The 12150-nt window shown below is 43.7% G+C and overlaps 2 protein-coding genes across 3 annotated transcripts in view; both read right to left on the bottom strand.

Annotated features, from left to right (window-relative positions):
• Positions 1-2014, bottom strand: part of LOC133105625 (rabphilin-3A-like) — a 45825-nt gene extending 43811 nt beyond the window's left edge. Inside the window, exon 1 of the mRNA XM_061215839.1 lies at positions 1834-2014. The gene's annotated coding sequence lies outside the window, so the exon portion shown is untranslated. The remainder of the gene's footprint in view (positions 1-1833) is intronic.
• A 1859-nt stretch (positions 2015-3873) lies between these two features.
• Positions 3874-12150, bottom strand: part of syk (spleen tyrosine kinase) — a 35279-nt gene continuing 27002 nt past the window's right edge. For both annotated transcript variants that reach the window (XM_061262926.1, XM_061262927.1), the window contains 6 exons: positions 11242-11401; positions 10456-10665; positions 9369-9558; positions 8707-8847; positions 7223-7335; positions 3874-5923 (listed from right to left, as the gene is read on the bottom strand). In XM_061262926.1, the coding sequence (XP_061118910.1) occupies positions 5851-5923; positions 7223-7335; positions 8707-8847; positions 9369-9558; positions 10456-10665; positions 11242-11401 (887 nt within the window). In that variant the 3' untranslated portion in view covers positions 3874-5850. The remainder of the gene's footprint in view (positions 5924-7222; positions 7336-8706; positions 8848-9368; positions 9559-10455; positions 10666-11241; positions 11402-12150) is intronic.

The raw sequence follows: 12150 nt of genomic DNA, 5'->3' as shown, positions 1-12150 counted from the left end.
CACATATACGAACACGCACACACACACATGCACAAACACATACACACACACACACAGCGCACGCACACACTTTCACTCCAGTTTAAACCCCCTTACCCTGGTATAGGTTTTTTGTTATTATACTTCCATGTCACTTTAATCGGACACCCTTGCACTCACACACGCGCCAACACAAACACACACACCCTTGCGTACCCACGCAGACACACAAACACACACACCCTTGCGTACCCACGCAGATACACAAACACACACACCCTTGCCTACCCACACAGATACACAAACACACACACCCTTGCGTACCCACGCAGATACACAAACACACACACCCTTGCGTACCCACGCAGATACACAAACACACACACCCTTGTGTACCCACGCAGACGCACAAACACACACACCCTTGCGTACCCACACACATACACAAACACACACACCCTTGCGTATCCACGCAGACACACAAACACACACACCCTTGCGTACCCACGTAGACACACAAACACACACACCCTTGTGTACCCACACAGACACACAAACACACACACCCTTGCGTACCCACGCAGATACACAAACACACAGGCATATTGTAATATTGTTTGTCTGCTGCCTTATACCAATTTTTGAGCTCTCTTTCTCTCATGACTGACTCATTCCATCCTTCTCATTGCAACCACCCTTACTCCCTTTCTTTTTTCTCTCCCTCCCTTCTCTCTCTCTCTTTCCTCATTTACTCACTCACTCACTCTGCGGCTAAGTCCAGGCAGTTGTGGCTGCTGACCAATCAGCAAGCAGTCTGAGTGTTTATGGAGAGGCAGCCAGAAGGGTTGCAGGCGTTCAGCTGTCAGAGCTAAAGGGGCCCACTGGTATCACTCCGCAAAGCTTTGGGGGGGAGGGACCACTCCTAACCCCCAACCCCCCTACTCCCCCAAAATGAGCTGGAGTTCCTGGGAATAGTAACCTACCCCTTCAGAGCTCCAGGAGCTATGAAAATAACGCCAACACCCAGGTACTCCCCGAAAATTTTTTTCTGTAACAGTGAGGGGAAGAAAACATAAGAATGCCCCTCACTCTCCCTGCCTTTCACCTAGGTATAGACGGTTGGAGTATCCAACAGAAGACAAGGAAACAGTGACGCTCAAACCGGATTTGATGAGAATGTCGTAATTCACCTGTCAGCCCATGAGCCAGCATGTTAACAAATAAACGGCAGAATCTTCACCCCACAAAAAAATAAGTAAGTAAATAAATAAATAAATAAATAAATAAAATGAAAAAATGCAGGACACTTTACAATAGTTTCTTTCAGCATACTGAACAAGGGGTAACACCACTGACATTATATTTCACCAAAAATAAAGGGTTCAGAAGAAATCACCATTTCAGGGTTATTTCATTCAGTCGAACCATATTTATATGTCCCTGCACATGAACCCGTGTGTGTGTGTGTGTGTGTGTGTGTGTGTGTGTGTGTGTGTGTGTAAATGCGTTTTCATTCATTGCACTGTGAGCCTTCATTGCACATAGTAAGGGGAGTGCTGACCCCCAATATCCAATCAACTACATTCCTTGACAATTCGAACCAAATGACGTTTTCAGATTAAAATAAAATCCACTTTCCCACGACATGCTCAAAAATAGAAACAGGCGCAGCAGATCGAATAGACATAGACCATCGGCTGTGCTGGTCCACTATATCTACCATTGTTCTTTTTTTGTAACCCGTTGTTCAAACCGTTCAACTGGGTAAAGCCAACACCCTCTCAACGGAGCCAAATTACTGAGCTGCGGCAAACAAATTGCATTGGGGAAAAGCATTGCTAAAAACCCACTTACCTGTGAGTCCGCCGGCTCTCTATGGAATATCAGCGAATGATGCTGCCTAATTCTGCACGGTCGGAGTTATGAACGGGAGCGTGTTTTGCGCAGGCAAGCGCTCTCTCACGAGCCAGTTTACAGTCGCCGCGAGGGGTGCTCCAGTATTCCTAAACTGATAACGCCTCGGCGTCGCGCTGCATCACCGCTCCGACCTACTACTGAGCGTTCTCTCATCGGGCTCAGAATGAGCGCCCAGAGAATGAGAAGCCCTTGTTACCCGGGGAAGGAAACCCCTGCAACAACCAAGTGCATAGAATGCACCAGAAATGGACAGTGGACACACTGGTGATGATAATGATTGTTATTATTATAATTATCACTCTCTAAACAGACCTTTCATCTTTTGCCAATTTAATGGCAAACTGTCGTCCATTCGTATGCGCATCTGCACCTTAGAGATTGTACCCGATGCCATGACGGGTTAATTTAACGCGTAAATTGGAATTAATTTCGTTAGCCCATCAACAAAAGACCATGAAGGCTGTCGATATTGAGGCGCAATTAAAATTTGCACATCTAAGTTGAGTATATTATATTCTAAGGATACGGTTTCCAATATGTATTTAGTTGGCTTCAAGCCTCGTAAATGGCCAGCTGTGTTTAATACACTTGCTCGTGCCAATTAAAAAAAATGAAATAAATAAATACGCTGAATGAATCATTCAGCTGTCGCCCTCCCGTGGCCATCTTGGGGAATGGCCATATATTTTTTGTACAGTACGGTAATCCTGCATTGAGGAGCGGAGTCTTCGCATCTATTGGTTTAGAAAAAACAAACCTTTTAAAATATAGCAGCAAGCAGCAATTAAGGGGGCCAAGCACGCGTATGCACGAATGACCAACTGACAGTGCCATCACAAATAAGCTCTTAATTCATTGTATTGACTCCATGTGGTATCCTTCAACCTTGGGTTAAATATACTGCAACCATACTGCATCATGTTAATTTGAAGCATAACATAATACACTACTTTGAATGTATTAATTGCAGCTTAAATATGAAATTGGGGATTTAAAGGGACATTCACTTTGGTATGACACAAGTGATTTTGTGGAGATTACGCCACGTTATTTGCATTGCATGAATACTACATTTACATTTTACATTTTAGTCATTTGGCAGACGCTTTTAATCCAAAGCGACTTACAAGTGCATAGGTTCTACCATAAGTCAGAGCATCACATCCAGAAACTAGAAAAATACACAGGAAATGCTGTTCTAAACATAGTTGTCATCAGAAGTGCCTTTTTATTTTATTTTATTTTTTTGGGGGGGGGGTTAGACAAGGATAGGGATATCAGAAAGGAGGGGCAGGGGAAATCAGGAGGGAGGACTAAGGTAGAGTTTGAAAAGGTGGGTTTTGAGTCTGCGTCGAAATAGGGGGAGGGATTCTGCTGTTCTGACAGTGGTAGGCAAGTCATTCCACCACTGAGGAACCAGAACGGAAAACAGGCGTGAACGTGCAGCTCGACCGCCAGGTGCACGTAGAGAGGGAACCGTAAGGCGACCAGAGCTGGCAGACCGGAGTGGTCTAGCTGGGGAGTAGGGAGTGATCAGGGATTGTATGTAAGGTGGGGCAGTCCCCTTAGCAGCCTGAAATGCCAACACTAGGGCCTTGAAACGGATGCGTGCGGCAATAGGAAGCCAGTGGAGGCCAATGAGAAGCGGAGTGACCTGAGCCGACCTGGGCTGACTGGTGATCAGGCGGGCTGCAGCATTCTGGACCAGCTGGAGGGGCTTGATGGCACATGCTGGGAGACCGGCTAGGAGGGAGTTGCAGTAATCCAGGCGGGGAATGACGAGCGCCTGGACTAGGAGCTGGGTGGCTTTCTCAGTCAGGAGATGGCAACATCAGCTGCCCCTGCTCATAATACAATTATTCCACATTGGGTAGAGTGGGAGCAAGAAAGACAGAGACAGAGCCTGAAAGTCTGTGTCCCGCAACAAAAGTGGGAGAGTTGGCAACCCCGACACACACCATTCACTCAGCAAAACCATTGTTTTAAAATAAAGCATTTTTATTTTAAGCACATGCAATTGTATCGCATATCCCTTTTTTCCATTGCTCTGTACATCATACACAAGACAATATCGGTTTTATTCATTTGGACTGAACATGAAAATAGAATTACCGACACTGTTACTATACTGAATACTGTATTTTCATTTTTTAGATTTGACTCTGGGGTTCCAAGCAGATGATGTCGACTTAACATGGTTACATAGTAACGTGGAAACTCCTCTGCAAAAAAACCCTGCAGCTTGCAAAAAATAAAAAATCTGCATTATAATAGTTTTACAACAACTTACTTTTACAATCAGCTGAAGAAAGATATTCCCCCCATTTTAGACAGTATCTGAGCATCTATTCAAAATGATTAGATTTAACAGTATAATGATAGATTTAACAGTATAATATACAAATGTCTTATTACACCTAACCTCTTATTGGTGAACTCTATGACAAGCTTAAAAGAACATTGTTTGACCTTAGTATGATACACTACATGCATGTGATGCTAGAGAGCAACTTTTCCAGCAATTGATTTTGATCAGCAGAACTAATATGACACCCCAACTCACAATCAACATTCTGCACCTTTTCTTTTCACAGAGAGTAATGACAGATAATGTAGAAAAACGCCTGAACATGTCGTAAGCAATGAGTAAACCTGTATCAGGAAAGAAAACACAGTCTGTAGTTCTCAACCACTGCATCAAATAGTAACAACGTAGAACCCAGAAAAATACAGGAAGGAGCTCTACCTGAGTACGGCACCTTATCCTACGCCTGTGGATAATGACAGAACCCCCCCTCTTTATTTCTGCCCGACTAATGAACTTTGCAGAAACCTCCATGGCTCAGGTTGATTGGACATCTAACCGATGTCTGTTTGGTGGGAAGGTGCTCTTTTGCATTGTACTAAGGAACAGAGAGAAGAAAAACCAAGGCGCTCTTAGAAAAATAAATTAAAATAATAATAATCAAGGCACTTTTATTCAGTATATTCTATAGAATACAATCAATAAAATGCCGTTATTCCATGGCATGTTCCAATGAACCATTTCCGAAAATGCATTGCACATTGGAATTGCCATGGAAGACAGGCATTGTATTAAGTGTGCTCCATAGAGGAGTGCCTGGCTTTCTCCTTCTCTGAATAGTAAGACATGTAGAATTCTTACAGCGATAGGGAAGGCCAGGAACACTGTAATGATAAACTTCTTCACTTTCCCCCTTTCCCATTTTCCTCCTTGGGTCTAATGCCCCCTCCCCGCCCCCATTTCTGCCTCACTTGCTGGACTTTCAGGGGCTCAGGCTTGTGCCTCCTCAGTTTTCCCATATCCTGGTTTCTAGTAAAGTGTCTTTGTGACAGTGTCTCTGTAAGAAGCCTTACTGTAAGCAACTGAAGTTGTTGATTTGTTTCACCGCCAGGGAGATATAGGGCCTGGAATGATAGACTGTGCCACACAATTATGCAAAATGAAATTGAGAACCACTAATCCAGACGCATGACATTACATAAAGGTCATTTCAAGAAGAAAAACTATCTACCTAAACAATAAAGCTAAAAGCTAAAATCAATGAAAATGCATATTCGGAAAACTCAAATATATCTCAAATCTATCCATACAAATTAAATGTAACAGTATAACAAAAAATAGCCTAAGAGTATTCAGTCCGTACCCCGTTTTACCGTATAATTGCAAATGTGCAGTTGCAATATATATCTTTGAATATTTCTACAGTATTATGCGTTTCCAGTTCAGGTGATACATTTGGAACTTACCTGATTAGCGCACATCTACATTCTTACATGAACTATAAATATATATTTTTTCAAAGCAACTCAGGCAATGTACCTTCAATAGGAGGACAGAAACACCCTACACTATATTTGCAGCAGGGATCTTCATTTCCAGCATCTGACTGCTGTACAACACTGCCCCCTGGTGGGAAGCCAAGCATATGATCACTGTGAAATGTCGTAGTAATAGTCCCTGAGTCTGGGTTCAACAACAGTGAATCCTGGTCTCTCATCCGCCCTGAAAAACATAAAGGCAGCACACACGTCACGTCAAAGAAAGGATACACCGCCTCTGCAGTGCAGTGTGCTAATTAATGTAGAGGTTTAAAATCTAATACAATAATCAATATATATTATATGTGTCAAACATTGGTGGAAAGAAAAACATGCAGTGGTCAAACTGGTAGCAGCTTGTTTAAAAAAAAAAACATTAAAAAGAATGTCAAATAGGTAAGTACCTCTTAAAGATTGAACATGTGTTAGTAGGTGACTTTTAAGTTCACTTGCAATTTGCAGAATTGGGTGCAACCCATTTCACATGTAAATGATCATCTAAAAAGACGGCTTGGTTGACAAGTTTACAGACAAGTTGGTTAAGAAAGATTGTCTTGTTGGAATGAGTCACTTTAAGCAGAGTGTAATGCACCTCGGTTCAAAATGCTAGAAGGTAGCTTTGCTCTGTGACAGGATGTCACATAAAACCTTACACCTCCATGCAATTCCCAGGCTTCTAGGCTTCACATCTGCACATCATTATTAAAAGGAGGATGTTGGAATTCCTCAGTTGAAATATCAGTAAATGTTATATATTTCTGAATGTTTTCACATGTTCTTCGGTAATTTTAACATTTTACATTTCCCCAAGTAACCATTATTTAGAGAAGATAACTTTAAAGTCATTTGCCCTAACCTGCTAACTAACAACATTGGTGACATATTTTGACATCAACCAGAACAGGTTTTCCGATACAGTATGATGGTACTGTATGTCATGACTTGTTTTGAATGCAGCAATATGTTACTCATCTGCGACTTTGAACCAACTTTAATAGTTGCGTTGGTGTGTTAGTGTTGCGTTATAAAACAATGAAAGTAACATTGAGCTGGACGAAAATGTGAAAATCAGTTTGTGCTAAAATACCAAAACGAGATACAACGTTTTTTCATGACAGCAATATTACATATTATCGCACACTGCCTGGACATATTAGATATCTACACAGTATATCTAAATTGACACTTCTGTAATAGACGTGTTACATTACATTACTGGCATTTGGCAGATGCTCTTAACCAGAGCGATGTACAGTTGATTAGACTAAGGAGACAATCCCCCCCTGGAGCAATGCAGGGTTAAGGGCCTTGCTCAAGGGCCCAACGGCTGTGCAGATCTTATCGTGGCTACACCGGCAATCGAACCACTGACCTTGCGGGTCCCAGTCATGCACCTAAACCACTATGCTACAGGCCGGCTGTGTTAAGAGCATGATTCAGCTCACGGTTTAGGGCAGTGCTGGGTGGTTTCTCGGTGACTTACTTATATGTCCAGCACTTCTTCATAAGCTCGTACATCTCCGGGGGACAGTTGGCCGGGGCGTCCATTCTCCCTCCGCCCTCGATCATCTGGATGACCTCAGCCCCTTTCATTCCCTGGGGACAAGAACAAACGCGGTAACATACCGTACAGTACGCAAATGTAAATACTATGAACAAAAGCTTGATTGGCGACTTGTTTATTGATCTCAAATGCAAATTCCTTAATAAATTTCACTGGATTGTTCCCATACTGTGTGTGTGTGTGTGTCATTTAAATACGATTGATAAAAGTTGATGTGATATTGATGTGATTTTATAGCACTTAAATGCATATTATGCATATTTGTTTTTTATAAAACAAAAACATGCTCAGTCATTACTATCATACACTGACAACCTGCATCTGTGTTCACTTCTGCCCAATACCTCGCCTGCCTACTTATATTTATTATTCCAAAAATTCCTTTTTTATTTATGCACTGTATCTGAAAACATGTGTCCAATACTCTGAAATCATATGCTCTATGGTCCAATAGAAGGAGTAGGAGGAGGACATGAGGAGATGTGTATGGACTGGCTACTACAGTGGTGAGCTGGGTTTGTGAGAGATTAGATTTGATGGCTAACCATTAAGCAAATGGCTGGCTAGCATTTGGTAACATTACAGTAGGCATAGCGGCTGTTATTAGCTAACTTAATTCTGTTTTGTAGGTCAGCTGGCGGGCAATGATAGCTGGGTCCCATTGCACAGTACTACTGTTTATATTTTCCCAAGATGCAACCAGCTTATTTCCTCTCCTGGGCAGGGAGCTCATGCCTAGACTCCCAGACTTTCAGAATAAAATTGAACAAAAATAAAAAGCAACAATTAATTAATTTGTTTGTGAATACTGTATGCATTCCTATGTTACAGAATTGTGCTTCCATCCAGGCAGGCTAGAGCAGACCCTGGTGTTAGCAGCAGTGGCTAGCATCACCACTCACGTTTAGCTTCAACTAAGCTTGATAAATGCAAGCAGGAGTAACACCAGTTAAATAGCTAACTTAGCTAAATAGAAAAAAGAAAAAAAAAAGTTCTGGAAAGTAACGACTAAAGCAGACGTTTTACAAATCATAATAATAATAATCATAATAGACTGTGGTTTTTTGAGCTCATTGCTGTCACACGGTAGTGTGCAACGGCCAGAGTCACCTTGGGGGTGTAGGGGGTCGGAGTTGAGAATGGGGGACGACGGTGATTTCTACGTAAACACAGGAGTGAAGCGAGGAAACAAATCCCGCATAGTGTGCATTTCAGCTACATAGTATTGACCCCCAGGGTTCTGCACAGTGGATCTGTAAATGCACCTGCTGGTGTCAGTGTTCATTGACTTCACGGGCGTGTCCAAGCGGCGCCCTCTTCTCTCAGTGGGTTCTGGATTTGGGCATTTTTACACAGCTGTCATTTTACTGGGAACCCTGCCCCTCCCGGAGGCACCACTGTACCTTGTACGGTTTGAGTCCCAAGGAGTAGGCCTCCCACATCAGGACCCCAAAGCTCCACACGTCGCTCTTACAGGAGAACTTGAAGTAGTTCATGCACTCTGGGGCGTACCATTTCACCGGCCATTTTCCGTGACCTTTGGCCTGGAAGAGGTACACAGTGAGAAAAAAAGTTTATCGAGAAGGGGGTCAGAGGAGCCGTGGCCCCTGTCCGAAGTCTTCAGTCTTTGTGGGAATATGGACAGGGATTCCGCTGTTCTGACTGCAGTGGGAAGCTCACCCCACTACCTTGTAGTATCCCTGCTGAAAATCCCAGCTGACATTTTAAGCGTATTCTTAAACTATGCTGTCAAAAGATCAAGATCATCATAGCTTGTCTGTGGCTGGTCTTTAGCTGGACAAATCTGATTAAGCTGGTAGAGTCAGCTGGTGGTCAGCTGGTTGACAGCAGGTTGATCAGCTAAAAGTGTCGAAAGCACATCTTAAACCAGCTTGACAAGCTTAGGCTGGTTTCAGCTGGAATTTTACCAGGGACCCTGTACATCCTACTCTACCTTGTGCATTCTACTGTACCGTATAGTACGTTGTACATTCTACTCTACTCTACCTTGTAGAACCTTGTGCATTCTACTTTATCTTGTAGTATGTTCTACATTGCACTGTACCTTGTAATAGTTCTCCTCCTCAGTCAGGGCTTTGGAAAGGCCGAAGTCGCTGATTTTTGCGTAGTGCTGGGTCACCAGCAGGACGTTCCTGGCTGCCAGGTCTCTGTGGACGAAGTTGTGCTCCTCAAGGTACTTCATCCCCATGGAGACCTGGTGTACCAGCTCTGTGATGTTTCGCACTGCTATGTCTCTGTTGGAGACAACACTGCTCAGCATGTATTTGAAGAACAGGGACTTGGGGGTCAAATGCACAGAATAAAAAATGAAGTATTTAAAATGCATACTATACTACTAAGCACAGACTGGCTTCAACGGACGAGCAGACATCTGACAGGGCATTTTGAGGGACACACTTGTTCTTCTGTGGGACCTTTAATGGTTAGTACAAGGTTAAACCATTGGGCCAGTGACCTGTAGCACTAAGCAGGATTACAGTTAGCAGGATAAAAGCCTGGGACACTCTGAAATCTGGAACAAGAAAAAGAGCTGTTCTGGGTATTTATCTAGCTAAGTCAGTAATCCTGCTTCGTGATATAGGTCCCTGGTCTGGCAGCTTGTATTGGCTAGCAATGAACAACATGATACTCAATCTCTTGAGTCTCTGTGAGGCTTGCTTTGGGATGGGACATTACCTGTGTTTCTGTAGGAGCTTGTTGAGGGGGCCCAGTGTGAGGGTTGTTTTGGGGTTGGATGTTACCTGTTCATCTGCAGGAACTTGTTGAGAGGGCCCAGTGTGAGGGTTGTTTTGGGGTTGGATGTTACCTGTTCATCTGCAGGAACTTGTTGAGAGTGCCCAGTGTGAGGGTTGTTTTGGGGTTGGATGTTACCTGTTCATCTGCAGGAACTTGTTGAGAGGGCCCAGTGTGAGGGTTGTTTTGGGGTTGGATGTTACCTGTGCTTCTGCAGGAACTTGTTGAGGGGGCCCAGTGTGAGGGTTGTTATGGGGTGGAACGTTACCTGTGCTTCTGCAGGAACTTGTTGAGAGGGCCCAGTGTGAGGGTTGTTTTGGGGTTGGATGTTACCTGTGCTTCTGCAGGAACCTGTTGAGGGGGCCCAGTGTGAGGGTTGTTATGGGGTGGAACGTTACCTGTGCTTCTGCAGGAACTTGTTGAGGGGGCCCAGGTCGGCCAGCTCCATGACGAGCATGAGGTTCTCCGCCTCGCAGATGCCGATCATGCGCACGATGTAGGGGTTGTCCAGCTGCTGCATGACATTAGCCTCCCGCAACATCTCGTCCCGAACCGCAGCGTTGTTGTCGTCGTTCTTCAGGATCTTCACCGCCACCTGCTTCTCTGACCTGCAGGGAGAGCCAACAACACGCATGTAGCAGAATCCTTTTCACCAAGGTTTCTTAAACACACATTTTCGAATTTGGGTGATTTTTGTTTCGTTTTTTAGTTCCCTTTTCTCCAAGGGGGAGCCAGAGCGGAGGAAGATGCTAAGGCACAGCTTAACTGTGGGCTGAACCCACCTCAATCCTGGGAGACACTGCAGCCAATTATAATAATAATAATACTATAATAAACTTCATTTATAAAGCACTTTTCATGCAATGGAAGCAGCCCAGAGTGCTTTGACAATAAAAAAGAAAATTAAAAAAAATGCAGGACACAGTAGACAGATTACAGAATTATGCAGGGCTACCAGCAAACCCTGCCAGTCGATCCTGGACTGTAGGGCTCACCCTAGCACGAATACTACATTTTAGGTTTTTGACTCAGGTCTGAATAGATATTCAACACGCCCCTCACAGAGAGCAAACACTTGTTCATTGTACGTGGCTCTGGATAAGAGCGTCTGGTAATGCCCTGTAATGTAATGTAATGGATGTTTAGTGAAGGCCCTGTGTGAGGGCCACAGCGGGGGAACGCACTTCCTCATCTTGTAGACGCCCTTGAGGACCGTTCCGAAATTCCCGGATCCCAGCTCCCCGTCCTCCAGGATGAGCTGCTTCCTGTCGACGGTGGCCGTCCTCAGCTCGTCCGGATCTGCGTAGGGGCTTTCGTACACCTCCGTGTCCATGGGCATGGCCTCTGACGGAAGAGTCACAGGCACATGCACAAAGGTCAAAGGTCACTACCCTTACTAATCCAAGCAGCTCGGCGATTTGCAGGTACTATGATAGTTTTAGTGTCCCCCACCCCGGATATTAAAACCATCATCGTACCTGAGAATCACTGATATGGTAATACGGTGAAGCATATTTCAAGTTTACATTCGTTGAATCTCAAAGCTCAGTCTCAGTCAGAAAGAGAAAATGGGATTTAAAGATTAAAGAGCAAAGATGTGTGAAAAACATACACTCCTGAAAGCTGATATTAATACTAAACCTATTTGCATCCTCTTATGAGATGAACCATTATCTTCAGAGGTAGTCATAGTCAAAGATACATCATTCATCTTACAAATTTTTATAAAAAATAATCAAAGCTACAATATGGGCCAAGCAAACCGCAAATGGAAATGCTCTCTTATTTCTGAGCATCATTATCTCTTTTTGTCATGCAGGGGAGACTTGTGACTGGGGTTGTGGGTGAAACTCATGCCAACAACTGTTGCTAACAACTGTCTCCTCACCACCAGTAGTAGCAGCTGAAAAAACAGCATTGAGAACATGCTACACCACAGTTGTAATTTTGTCAGTAGAACTGCCACTCAAACCTAGTACTCACTTCATTCTAGTAAGGAAGTTGATGGTTTAAGAGGTGAAAGTGCACTTTCTGGGGCTGAGGATATTTATTGCAATTGAGGACGAACTGGAACTGAAACTAATGTGAATCGT

This window comes from Conger conger, chromosome 12 (genome assembly GCF_963514075.1).
Source record: "Conger conger chromosome 12, fConCon1.1, whole genome shotgun sequence".
Taxonomy (NCBI): domain Eukaryota; kingdom Metazoa; phylum Chordata; class Actinopteri; order Anguilliformes; family Congridae; genus Conger; species Conger conger.
This window is presented reverse-complemented; position numbering and strand designations above follow the sequence as displayed.